General features: G+C 43.8%; 1 protein-coding gene across 1 annotated transcript in view; it reads left to right on the forward strand.

The window, feature by feature from the left end:
- Window positions 1-12972, forward strand: part of ORC1 (origin recognition complex subunit 1) — a 35210-nt gene that overhangs the window by 20864 nt on the left and 1374 nt on the right. The window contains exons 11-18 of the mRNA XM_046660663.1: window positions 4654-4751; window positions 5357-5458; window positions 5891-6062; window positions 6677-6784; window positions 7066-7215; window positions 8181-8300; window positions 11449-11618; window positions 12173-12260. Of these exons, the coding sequence (XP_046516619.1) occupies window positions 4654-4751; window positions 5357-5458; window positions 5891-6062; window positions 6677-6784; window positions 7066-7215; window positions 8181-8300; window positions 11449-11618; window positions 12173-12260 (1008 nt within the window). The remainder of the gene's footprint in view (window positions 1-4653; window positions 4752-5356; window positions 5459-5890; window positions 6063-6676; window positions 6785-7065; window positions 7216-8180; window positions 8301-11448; window positions 11619-12172; window positions 12261-12972) is intronic.

Raw genomic sequence — 12972 nt, forward strand, 5'->3', positions numbered from 1 at the left:
AGAGAGAAGACCAAGTTTTAATTTTGTACCAGTTTACTTCTGACATTTAAAACTTATTTACTTAATTGGATTTACTTTAATCTTAGCCAACTTGACCAGGCATAAAACTCCTCAGAGTTTTACTTTCATAAAGCTTTGTAACTTACTTTTTTATATTTAGAATTTGTGCCAGGTTTCCTTTCTTCCCTTCTAGTACTTTAGGACAAATTTATTTTTCTTTAGCCCAACAAGTAAAAATACTTTTATTTTTTATAACTTCTAACTGAAAACATACATTTTACTTTCCTTGAATACAAAGATTTTCTTCTTAATTTTCAGTAGCTTTAATTACATATATTAATTAGAATCTTTAACCCTTAGAAACCTTAATTTCTAAGTAAAATCCAAGTAAGCAATTATAAACTTTTCTTTACATTAGCATTCTGTGGCTTGACAAATACCTTTTATAATTTTTAGAAACATGTTACTTTATAGTAATGAAACACAAGGTGTGTATATTAATAGATCCAAATACTTTAGTTTCTCTCTAATAAGAAGCCAAAGGTAGATAAACTTAGACAGGTTTAGCAATAATGTTTCAGTGTTCCATCCTATCCAAGAATTACCCAGATATTCAACAGGTTATGTCATTTAACTTAACTCAGTAAAACTATAGAGTTTCTTTCCAAAAAGATTTTGGAAGCTGTTTTTTAAGTACACAGACCATGAAACAATTATTGTTAAAAAGTTTCTCCAAAACCTTATCTTTTTACATTTATTTAGTTTACCTGTTCTCAACAATTAGATTTAGATCGTCTATAAAAACCTCATGAGACAATAAACAAAACCAGCTAATATTCTGAGTTATTCCTCTTGCTGACGAATTTTGTAACAGAGATGACGTGAGCTCATTTGACCGGTAAACCCAGGCTGTATGTCTGCATCATAGCCAATGCTGATAAGCCTGTGGACATGCTTATTTTAAATCAAACCAGCAAACTTAAACAGGCTTTTATTTACCAAAGATTATTTTATATTATGTTAAATAACTTTGTCTTTTAGAAGGTCCTGTATATTAATTAAAGACTGGATTCAATTATGAGAGATTTTGAATCCTCTCTTTTAAGGGTGACCCTTAAGGTGGACTCATCTGAAACAGAGGTTCCCCAGAATGGCCATTAAAATTCCAAATTATCTCAAAAGTTTACTTATTTTCACTTGTTTAATTTTAGATCAGCAATTTTTGGGAGTTGAAGTGGCGAATCTCAGCAAGAGAAGAGAGAGAAGCAGCAGATTTGGCTTTGGCTGCTGGCATGTTTAATTACTCAATTATTTTTTCTTAAAGAGGCAGTAAAGTATTTCTGATTTGATTTAGAAGCCTGAAAAGATTAAAACAAACCTCCCATTGTAACGCTTTTTCCAACTGCATACATCAGTTTGGGTAAACTGAAATTGCCCCATTTTGGCCATTCTAAAGTGAGATCTCCTTTAGCATGTTTAATTAACATTGCCTGAAGGGCAGATTTATATGATCTTACAATATCAGGCAGGGGAAACGTTCCCCAGTGAGACATAATGTTTATCCCCACAACATAATCTATAATACAGTGGGGCAAAAGAGATGTAATTATTTTACATAAAGCCCATTTAAATATACCAATTTTACAAAACTATATCTTAATTTTACCAACTCTTTTTTTTTAAAGATTGGCACCTGGTCTAACAACTGTTTCCAATCTTCCTTTTTTTTTTTTCTTTTCCCCCAAAGATTGGCACCTGGGCTAACAACTGTTGCCAATCTTTTTTTTTTTCCTGCTTTTATCTTCCCAAACCCCCCCGTACACAGTTGTATATCTTAGGTGCACGTCCTTCTAGTTGTGGGATGTGAGACGCCACCTCAACATGGCCTGACAAGCAGTGCCATGTCCGTGCCCAGGATCCGAACCCTGGGCTGCCGCAGCAGAACACGCGAACTTAACCACTTGGCCATGGAGCCGGCCCCTAATTTTACCAACTCTTATGCTTTTAATTATAACATAGAATTCCATTAACAAGTTTCAGTACTACAGTATTATGTAGGGAAAGCATTCTCAGCCAGACATAAACATTTATTCCCCCAAAAAATTCAGGCAAAGTTGACATAACCTCTTCATGTAATATTAGCTTAAACACTTTAATCTTTATAGTTTTACTAACCTTAGCAGCGTAACTGTTGTAATAAACAATTGCTGGTCAGGTTTTTCACTGTGATTTCTGCTTTATGACCTTTTAAAATTTTTTCAAACTGGCATGAATAGAACAGGTTTGTCTGATGTCCTTAAACGTTGGGGGACCATGGGGGGGGGGGCTCCTTTAGGCCCCTCTAACCTTAGGCACTGTTTTAATAAAACCTTTGTTTTAACTTTATTTATGTCTGTTCTAGTTATCCCATTTTCCTTTTTAATAACTAGTTAAAGATTTCCATCCTGTGGGGATGAGTCCTGTGACTCTTCCTTTTTTGATTTCTCTTTGTTAACTTAATGTTTTCATGAGCATCTGTAAAACCACAAGAAGAAGCTGGGACCCCAAGTTTGATTAAGTTTTTAAGACTAGTCATTGTATTTTCCTTTTAATTTGGTCTTTTCATAGGTACCAATAAAACAGCTGTTTATGACAAGAGCTCTCTAAAATTTTCCAACTTAAGGATCCATTGTTTGGCCATTTTCTCTCGGGAGTTTAAAGAATATGGCGGCCATGCAGTGTTACAAAAGAAAATCATCCCTTTTAGATTTTGGTTTATGACTATAATTAGACCATGTACTTGGAATCAGCTCCAGTGGGCTGTACTTGGGGACAGAAAGCATGTTTACCATGCCAATATACAGAGACAGATACACAGATCCAGACACAGAAAAGCCAGGTGCCAGTGAAACAGTTCCCAGATTGAGGGTAGAAAGCCCTACAACTGTTCCCATTCCGAATGCCCACCCAGATGACCCCTCCATGAACAGAAAGGACTCCAGATGGCCCCTTCAAGAATGGAAGGGACCCCAGAGGAGAGGAAGGAAATTCACGAGTGTCCCTGAGGTGACTTATCCTATTTCACAGTCCATCGATTCCGAGTCCGTTGACTCACCGGAAGGAAAAACAAACAAACAAATCTAGGACTTGTTTCCTTGCCATAGGAAAATGTGCCCAGGGTCAGCCGTGCCAGGCCAGACAGAAAGTACTGTGGACAGTCCCTAGGGCAAATCACCTAGGCAGCTGCTAGACTGCTTCCTAGGAAATCCCGGTCAGCCCGGGGGCCACGGAGCCACGGGCAAGAGCCTCCTGGCTGGCTTGCCAGATTGTTACTGCCTACAAACATAGGTTCTTTACTGACCACACAAGAGGGGCCAAATAAAAACTGGAACGTCAGGCTTATGGCAAGGAAAGGGTTTTTATTTTGGGTGATATCAGCCGGCAGATGAGAATGAGCCCTCAAATTTTTCTCATTTCATCTCGTCTCCCAGAAAGAGGGAAGGCAAGGCGTTTTAAAGGTTTGTGAGGAATGTGGCTGCATGTAGAGAGGTGGAGGGAGTCAGTGGTCTTGCTGGTCGAGCTTTCCCACCAGCCTGCGTTCAGCCTTGGGACAGGGCTTGTAGGGAGGAAGAGGGGATGATAAGGAATCCAGGTGGCTGTCCTTGGCTGTGTCTGTCTCCATGGTGGAGAGTGGATTCTGGAGCCAGAGAGCCAGGGAGAAAGCAGAGAAAGAGTGCTTTGGTTTTAACTCCACATATGCTGGGTTTAATGTGTGGGAACTGATATCAGGGCTGGCATCAATTTCATCATTGTGCGAACATCATAGAGTATACTTACACAAACCTGGATGGTACAGCCTACTACACAGCGAGGCTGTATGGTGCTGATCTTATGGGACCACCATCGTATGTGCAGTCCGTCTTTGACTTGAAATGTTGTTGTGTGGTGCATGACTACTGTATTGTGGATTGCAGAAGTTCTGAGCTACAGTTTGACCGTATTTTCAAAGAAATCTAGAGGAGGATCCTGTGAATCAAACCCAGTTAATTCCTCCTAGTCTACCCTGGATTTGGGCAGAGTAGTTAGAATTACATAATTTCTTGTCTTTCTTTCAAGATAATATTTTATATTTAAATAATAGTTAATCCATACTTATATTCATTCTTTGCTCAGATTGACATTATTTTAAAATCCTAGTACTATATATAAATTAGAAATAAGAAGTCTTGTTTGGACTATGAACAAAGTGTATGTGTGATGTGAGGAGAGAAAGGGAGAATCTTGGTACTTTATACAGGAAGGAACTAAGAGGAATTCCCCACCTCTTTTTTTGAGGAAGATTAGCCCTGAGCTAACTACTGCCAATCCTCCTCTTTTTGCTGAGGAAGACTGGCCCTGAGCTAACATCCATGCCCATCTTCTTCTACTTTATATGTGGGACGCCTACCACAGCATGGCTTTTGCCAAGCAGTGCCATGTCCGCAGCCGGGATCCGAACCAGCGAACCCCGGGCTGCTAAGAAGCAGAGCATGCGAACTTAACTGCTGCACCACCGGGCTGGCCCCTCCTCACCTCTTTTTATCAGATCATCATGAATCAGATTTGCTGATGTGTTCTGAATGGGGTTTTGCTTTGTTTTTTCCTTCTGAAATATGTTCTCTTTTTTGAATACAGCCCAAGCCTAGAACACCACGTCATGCCACTCCACGGATCCGCAGCCGAAACCTGGCTGCCCAGGAGCCAGCCAGCGTGCTGGAGGAGGCCCGGCTAAGGTGACGCTGCTTGGGGCCCCTTTGAGACAGGCAGAAATGGGGCCTCTGCTTTCATTCACATGAAATGGGAGTAACTTGCAGTCATTCATGTACATAATAAAGGTAGAGAGTAAAATGAACATGTGCGTTTAGAAAGAAGTAACCTCTCAAGCAGTGTCTAGGTGAGCTACGTGGACAGGTTCTAGAAGGAGTAAGTTTCCAGACTACTGCCACCATCGTCTCAGGGATGGGAAGTGATTATCAGGACACTACTTCTCAGTTCTGGTACCCTTTAGAACTACGTGGGGACCTTTCAAAATGCATAAAGCCTAGATCCTGTCTGAACAACTGAGTCAGAGTCTCTTGTGAGATGAGGTCCACCCATGAGATTTGGGGACATCTCCCCAGGGGATATGTGCCCTTGGTTAGAACTACTGAGTTGGGTGATTTGGGTAGAGAAAGGGATTATGCGGGCAAATGAAGAGATTTGAGAATGAAGGCATTGCCTTGCTTTTGTGCTTGAGGTTCCGTATAGTAACTATAGATAAGTCTTTTCCATTTATTACTGAGTAGATGGTGAAATGCTCCTAAAGTCCTCCTTTTCCCTCATTTACCACCAACTGTAGGCTGCATGTTTCTGCGGTGCCTGAGTCTCTCCCCTGTCGGGAACAGGAATTCCAAGACATCTACAACTTTGTGGAAAGCAAACTCCTTGACCAGACTGGAGGGTGAGTCATGCTGAGGCAGGCAGCCTGGTCAGGGCAGAAGGCCCCTGCTGGTACACCGCCTCAGGTGCTGTAATTCAACCGAGGGGTCTGTCTCCAGTGTCAGGAGGACAGGTAAAATCATTCTGGAAGCCTGAAGCTTCTGAAGTAGCTTTTGTTGTCAAAGTAATTCTATGGGAACAAATTCTGTCGTTCAGAGAAAATGAAACTGGCCTTCTTTGGGTGGGCAGTTTGCACAGAGCATTGCTTGTGGAATGCATGATTCTATGTAAACAGGTCCTGCTCTAACCAGCTTCCAGGGTGGCCCTCACTGCCCCCACCTCACATGGCAGGGGTCTCAGTCCTTCCTTCAGCACACATTCCCACACTCCTGCCTGGTGATAGTGTGAGGCAGCTGGCACAGACCTAGCCCACAAGTCTTCCCTTCTTGCCTAGGTGCATGTACATCTCCGGGGTCCCTGGGACAGGAAAGACTGCCACTGTGCGTGAGGTGATACGTGGCCTGCAGCAGGCCGCCCAAGCAAATGATGTTCCTCCCTTTCAATACGTTGAGGTCAATGGCATGAAGCTGACAGAGCCCCACCAAGTTTACGTGCAAATCTTGCAGGTAAGCAAAGCTGTTTGGGCTTTTTGGAAAATACAGTTTCTTGGTGGCACGTGAAAGGGAAACGTTTATTTAATTTTGTGCATATTACATGTTTACAACACGCCAGGCATTGCCCTTTCTGCAGAGGTAGCAAGGGCCAGGAAGGCAAAATTCCTACCCTCAAGGACCTTCAAGTCTAGAAGCTGGAAATGCGTTCTTGGAGGCCAGGACTTACCAACATGGTGAAAACCATTCGCACACAGGAGGCAGTGTGGCAAGCTGTGGAAAGAGGGTTAGAGGGAGGCCAGAGTGGGAACCTTGCCCTTCCAGTCGGTAGCTGTTATCTTGGAATGAGTAGTGTCCGGTTATAAATTGAGTCATGTAGCCATGGTTTGGGAGGGGTCTCTGGGGCTAGGCTGTGGCTCATTTGCATTTCAGACACAGACTTTTTTTTATCTTCTCTTTTGGTGCCTTCTCCTCTCCTTGCGGGGTAGAGTGAAGACTAGAGTGGAAGGCAGGGTAGAGGATACTGACGTCTTCACACCAAGTGGCTTCCTCTGTTTGCAGGTTTCACTTTAAGCCCAGGGGAGTAAAATCCTTACAGGTTACCATACCTTTTTTCCCTCCCAATGCAGAAGCTGACAGGCCAAAAGGCAACAGCTATCCATGCGGCAGAACTGCTAGCAAAGCGATTCCGCACCCAAGGGTCCTCTCAGGAAACCACCGTGCTGCTTGTGGATGAGGTAGGGAGGTGCCCCCGGGAGGACTGAAGAGGAAATGGGTAGGTCTTGACTGCAGTATTCTGGGAGCAAATACTGGGCAGGAGGGAAGTCCTGGCTGCCTTCTTCATTCATCTGGGCCGGTTCTCTGGTGGAGAGATGCCTGTGTCCATTGACTTCCTTGCTGCGTTGGTGGTGAGACCTGAGATGCGCAGGCAGCTAAAGCAATAGTAACAGGTCTTCACTCTGGGGCTCTGGCTTGGTCTCTGTGGTGGACTCTGCATCTGTCTCCATTTCCCTGGCAGCTCGACTTTCTATGGACTCAGAAACAAGATGTAATGTACAATCTCTTTGACTGGCCCACTCACAAGGAGGCCCGGCTTGTGGTCCTAACCATTGCCAACACTATGGACCTGCCAGAACGCATCATGATGAACCGGGTGTTAAGCCGACTGGTAGGTCCTCAGGCTGTTTGCAAGCTGTTCTTACAAATTCTTAAGCTGGGCCAAGGAGTTCTGCAAAAATGAATATATAGGAAACTAAAATAAATGGGAAAGTAAGAAACATGATTTCTGAAATTTTTTTTTTTTTGAGGAAGATTAGCCCTGAGCTAACATCTACTGTCAATCCTCCTCTTTTTGCTGAGGAAGACTGGCCCACAGCTAACATCCATGCCCATCAGCTAACATCCGTGCCCATCTTCCTCCACTTTATATGTGGGACACCTACCGCAGCATGGCATCCGAACTGGCAAAGCCCGGACTGCCGAAGCAGAATGTGCCCACTTAACTGCTGAGCCACTGGGCCAGCCCCTGAAATTCTTATAATATCTAAGTTGGAATTAACTGTCACCATTGCATGATTTTCTGGAAACATATCTTCTTGGTGTTCTGCTACCTGTGCGCTCTTAAACGGCACAGAGCCCTGGCGGTTTATTTATTTTTAAAATACTTAAGTACTTACCCTTGCCAGGCAGTGTGACGTGCATGGAGTATCGCAGTGAACAAGGCAGACGTGGTCTCTGCCCTTGTGGACCTTGTGGTTCAGCTGGAAGCACAACATCAAGTACAAATAAACGAGGAGTAAAGCGAGGAGCTGAGCCTGCGCGTGGCGTAGAGCTGAAGATCCTCCCAGCCACCCTAATTAGAGCTCCTCTGCTTCTGTCTGCTTCCAGTGACTCTGGTGGAATAAAAGGTTCTTTTAAATGGAATGAATAATAGTTGAGAACTGCTGCCCTGCAGGATACCATTGTCAGTAACAGAAGGAGCTGAAAGCAGTGGTAGTCGACTACCTAGGGTGAAATGTGTAAATTGTTATATGGGTCTTAGAAATTGGGTCTGGGGACTCGCGGTGGCTTTCCACCAGGACTGTCAGAGTGGACAGTCCATGAACTTGTTCCTCTGTCATCTTGGCTTCCCAGGGTCTCACCAGGATGTCCTTCCAGCCCTACACTCACAGCCAACTGCAGCAGATCCTAGTGTCTCGACTCAAACATTTAAGGGCCTTTGAGGATGATGCCATCCAGTTCGTAGCCAGGAAGGTAAGTCACCCTCGGGAGCTCCTCGCCACACCTGCACAGCAGTCGGCGAGTCTTTGCTGAGCAGCACCTGTCGGTGTGACGCTCTGTGCTGGGTGCTCTGGGGATGAAGAGAAATTCGGGAAGTCCTGTTAAAACAAATACAAAAAGTACAAATAAAATTCCTTAACCTTCTTATTGTATGATTAATTAGAAGGCCATGACTATGGTGGATTTAGATACAAATGAAGATTAATTGATTCAGGGAGCCAGCAGCTTTGTATAATGAAAAGGGCAGAACAGTCAGGTAGACAAACTTGATTTGAATTCTGGCTCTAATGCTTAAGAGGTATGGGGAAGGTTATAGGAAAGTTACTTAAAAACTTCCTGAGCCTCAGTTTTCTTCTCTGAAAAATGGGAATAAATCTCAGGTTTCCTGCCACGGTAGGAGAAGGATAATCTCCAGGGCAAAGGGTTTTATGAAACAGTACAAATTACCAAGACACAAAATTTTCTCACAGAGCCTTAAATGGTCCCTCAGTGCCTCTAATGTTTACCCAACAGCATGAAATGGGGGAAGATCTAGGGCAAGGGTCAGCAAACTTCTCTGTGAAGGGCCAGGTAGTAAATGTTTTAGACCTTGTGGGCCATAACGGTCTGTCACCACTATTCAGCTCTGCCCTTCCGTCCACAAAGCAGCCATGCGTGACTGTGAATGAATGTGCATAGCTGTGTTCCAATAAAACTTTATTTACAAAAAAATGTGTGGCCCGTAGTTTGCTGACTCCTGATCTAGGGGATCAGTTTCTTAACTTTCAACCAGTCCCTCTTATTCTAGCCAAACACCCCCCTTTACTTCCAGTTCCGGTTCCAGTTCCACTAACTCCTGAGCAATTTGAAGATTTTTAATGTAACTTAGATTTGTTCTTGGATTCCTCATTACTGGCTTAGGAATTGGCTTTCTCCAGTCTGCTAAGTCAACCACTACTCTGCCACCTCTTTCCAACTTGTAGAATTAGATTGTTTACTCCTCTCCTCTGGCTTCCCTTCCTTTAAGAGTTCTTATCTTCTTTGCTTGAGGAAGATTGGCCCTGAGCTAACTGGTGCCAGTCCTCCTCTTTTCGCTGAGGAAGACTGGCCCTGAGCTGACATCTGTGCCCATCTTCCTCTTTTTTGCATGTGGGATGCCACCACAGCATGGCTTGATGAGCAATGTAGGTCCATGCCAGAGATCTGAACCCTCGAACCTGGGCCACCAAGGGAGAGTGCACGAACTTCACTGCCACACCTCTGGGCCAGCCCCTAGGGTTCTTGTCTTTTAATAATGTTTCTGAAGGCATCAAATTTGGATGCTGTTATTACCCAAAACTCGACTGTAATTTCAAACATCTCTGTTGTTTCTTTGCATATAAAGAAATGTACCTATTTTATATTTTGAGTCTTATAATTACAATATCTGAAGTTTTTGTGGGTCTAATACCATTGATTGCTGGGTCCTGTGCATTCATTGTTTCCTAGTTTTTGTGTCTCGATTTTGTTTTTTCAGGTTTTTTTTTTTGTTTTACTGTATGCTCATGTTCCTTAGAGCTTTATCTGTGAATTAACCGAGGCCTGGATTAAAATTGAGTTCATTTGGAGTTTTTTTTTTGCTTTTGTCAGTTACCATGGGGCACTACCGACTGGGACCATTTTAAAACAAAATTCTCCACTTGAAGTTTTTAGTAGACACAACAGAAATTTGGGCTACAAATCCACGTGAAGGCCTATTGTTGCAAAGACTGTGAGTTTTTTCACGCTGCATCACCTAGCACCCAGGACAAAACAGGCCATTTTTCTTGTCATCCCTGCTGCAGGATGGGTCTCTCATTTACCCTCTTCCTGAGGCTGTTGTGGAGGTCGGGTCTCAGTTTATGCAAAGTTTTCTCCCAGATTCCATGGTGGCTGGGTCCCAGCTTATTCCTCACCGCAGCTGCAGTCAGAAAGGTGCTTATGGTCCCCAGGGTTCACGATACCCTCGGGGCGAGAACTCTGGCTGTTTTCTCGCTTCCCAGGGCCCCCTGCTCACTGTGTTCTTAGGCCTGTGTAGTTACCCACTTCGCGTACTGCTTCACAAGGCAGTGGTAATGGTGATCAGAGGAAAGAAGGCATAGGGCGGAAACAGCCACAGGACGACCTTCCCCATTCGATGTGCGAGATTAGAGGAAGGAAAGAATATAAGCTGATACTCATGTTTCTGTCTTGGGTTACTGGAGAAGTGATTTCTGTTTTGAGTGTCTTAAATTTGAATTCTGAAAACAGAAATGGGCATAAAACATTTCAAAACTCCTATAATCCTACTTCCCAGAAATGACTACTTTTACTGTCTTGGTGTGTTGTGTATATACATGCCTATACCATTTGCTTTTAAGATTTAATGTAGATGCACTTTGGAAGGAAGTAATCGTTTTGGGATGTTGTCACTTGTGATGGTTGTCAGGCAAATGGTGGGGATTGCTGGCAGCTACTGAGGATATATAAACAGAGGTCTTTATAGGCCACAGTGACTGTAAGAATTCCCTCAGTGAAATTGGGATGCGAGTGGCCTTTTAAGTCAGCTTTCGAGAGAGTAGGATTCATCTAACCACAGATTCCTCTGGGTCCTCCAGCTTTGTGGCTTCCTTCCCTCTTGATTCTGGTTTGTTTAGCCAATGATCAGGTGGTCTCCCAAATTCACCATGTGCTGTGAGGGAGGCTCGGGCTGTGGCTTTATCTCCAAAGTAGGCTCCACCTCAGCCTCTTGGCTTAGGCTGGCTGCTTCTGGGGGCACATTTCTGTCTTCATGCAAGGAACTAGACCCTTGTGTTTCCAGACGGTTCAACAATGATCTCGGGCCAAGGGTCTCTTCTTTTAGATTTCATTTCCCTAATATTAAGTAATTCTGAGAATTTGTGCCTTTTCCATTGTGGAGTTACCTGTAAAACCAAGACAAAGGTTTGGGCTCGGGGAAGAGTCCCAGGCACAGGAGAATAATTTATATCTGGACTTCCTGCTTCCCAGCCAGGCCTATGGACTTAACTTTAGGCGTAGGTCCATTCCTAGTACCACCTTTCCTTTTTAGCTGAAGATAAAATCTGTTTTTCTCCTGGGCTAAGTGGCAAGGGGACCTCAAGGAATAAAATGTGCCCTCTTGTAGGTAGCAGCCCTCTCTGGAGATGCACGACGCTGCCTGGACATTTGTAGGCGTGCCACAGACATCTGTGAGTTCTCCTGCCAGAAGCCCGGCTCTCCTGGCCTGGTGACTGTAGCCCACCTGCTGGAAGCAGTAGATGAGATGTTTTCATCGTCATACATCACCGCCATCAAGTAAGATGCTTCTGCTTCTGCTTCCTGACCCTGAACCTTCCTCGGAAGACAACTGGAGAGGGCCACAGTCTGGGAAGGCCATGGGAGCGTGTTTCCCTTTCCAACCTTCTACGCATTCAACCTGCATTTGCTGAACACACCGTCCTTTTTCTTAAGGGGCATAGTCTAGTCAGGAAGACAGAAATGTGAACCTAGAATAACAGGAGAGTAATTACCATGTCCTGAGCTACACTATGGGTGTTTAGTGAAATAAAATGCTGTGGCAACAAGAAGATGGAAGCAGCCACTTTTCTCACATGTAATGATATACTCGGCTCATTGAAATGGGGGTGCTGGGACTTCCAGATATAGTTGTTGTGTTCCCTCACTTCTTTTTTCCATATCATTTTGAGACTGGGGAGGGTAGGGGCTGCTTGCTGAATAATATGGGAGGAAGTATTTCTCAGTTTTTGCCTCTCTCTTCTCTAAAGATGCAGAAAAGCTTTTTTTTAGCTTTCCTCTAGGCTGGTGGTACAGCCACTTATGAAATTTCATATCTTCTCATTTTCTTTAAGAAATTCCTCCGTTCTGGAACAGAGCTTCCTAAGAGCCATCCTTGCAGAGTTCCGTCGATCAGGACTGGAGGAAGCAACATTTCAACAGGTGGTTGATCTTCTTTTTTCAAATCCTTCTAGATTTTGGTCTTGTGCCTCTAAGATATGTGGGAGGGGCTGGCCCGGTGGTGCAGCGGTTAAGTGGGCACATTCTGCTTTGGTGGCCCAGGGTTTGCTGGTTGGGATCCCCGGTGCGGACACAGCACCACTTGGCAAGCCATGTTGTGGCAGGCATCCCACATATAAAGTAGAGGAAGATGGGCACAGATGTGTGCTCAGGGCCAGTCTTCCTCAGCAAAAAGAGGAGGATGGTGGCAGATGTTAGCTCAGGGCTACTCTTCCTCAAAAAACAAAAAATAATAATAAAATAAAATGAAATATGTGGGAATTTCGATCACTTTGTAACAGTTTATCTCTATTTTGTGCCAAACTGATTACGCTAAAGAATATCAGAGCAGCACCTATTTTTATGTGATATTTTATTGACTTGCATGAGAAGATACCTTTAGCAACTAGTTTCTGCCTATTAGATTGAAGGTTTACTATGTGCCAGATCCTGTTCTAGGAGTGGGAGATTCCAAGATGAACAAGATAGAAGTTACTGCCCTAATATAGCTTATGGTGTAGTGGGGCCAAGGCTTTCAGAATGAGCTATGTTTAAAAAAAATCACAAAGATCAGTTTGAACACTCTTTGAGCATAGTTTCAGTTATATCAAGTAAAAGGAATCATTAGGGCTTGTGCCTTAGTGGTTTATTTAAA

Source organism: Equus quagga, chromosome 5 (assembly GCF_021613505.1).
Source record: "Equus quagga isolate Etosha38 chromosome 5, UCLA_HA_Equagga_1.0, whole genome shotgun sequence".
In the NCBI taxonomy this organism is placed as follows: domain Eukaryota; kingdom Metazoa; phylum Chordata; class Mammalia; order Perissodactyla; family Equidae; genus Equus; species Equus quagga.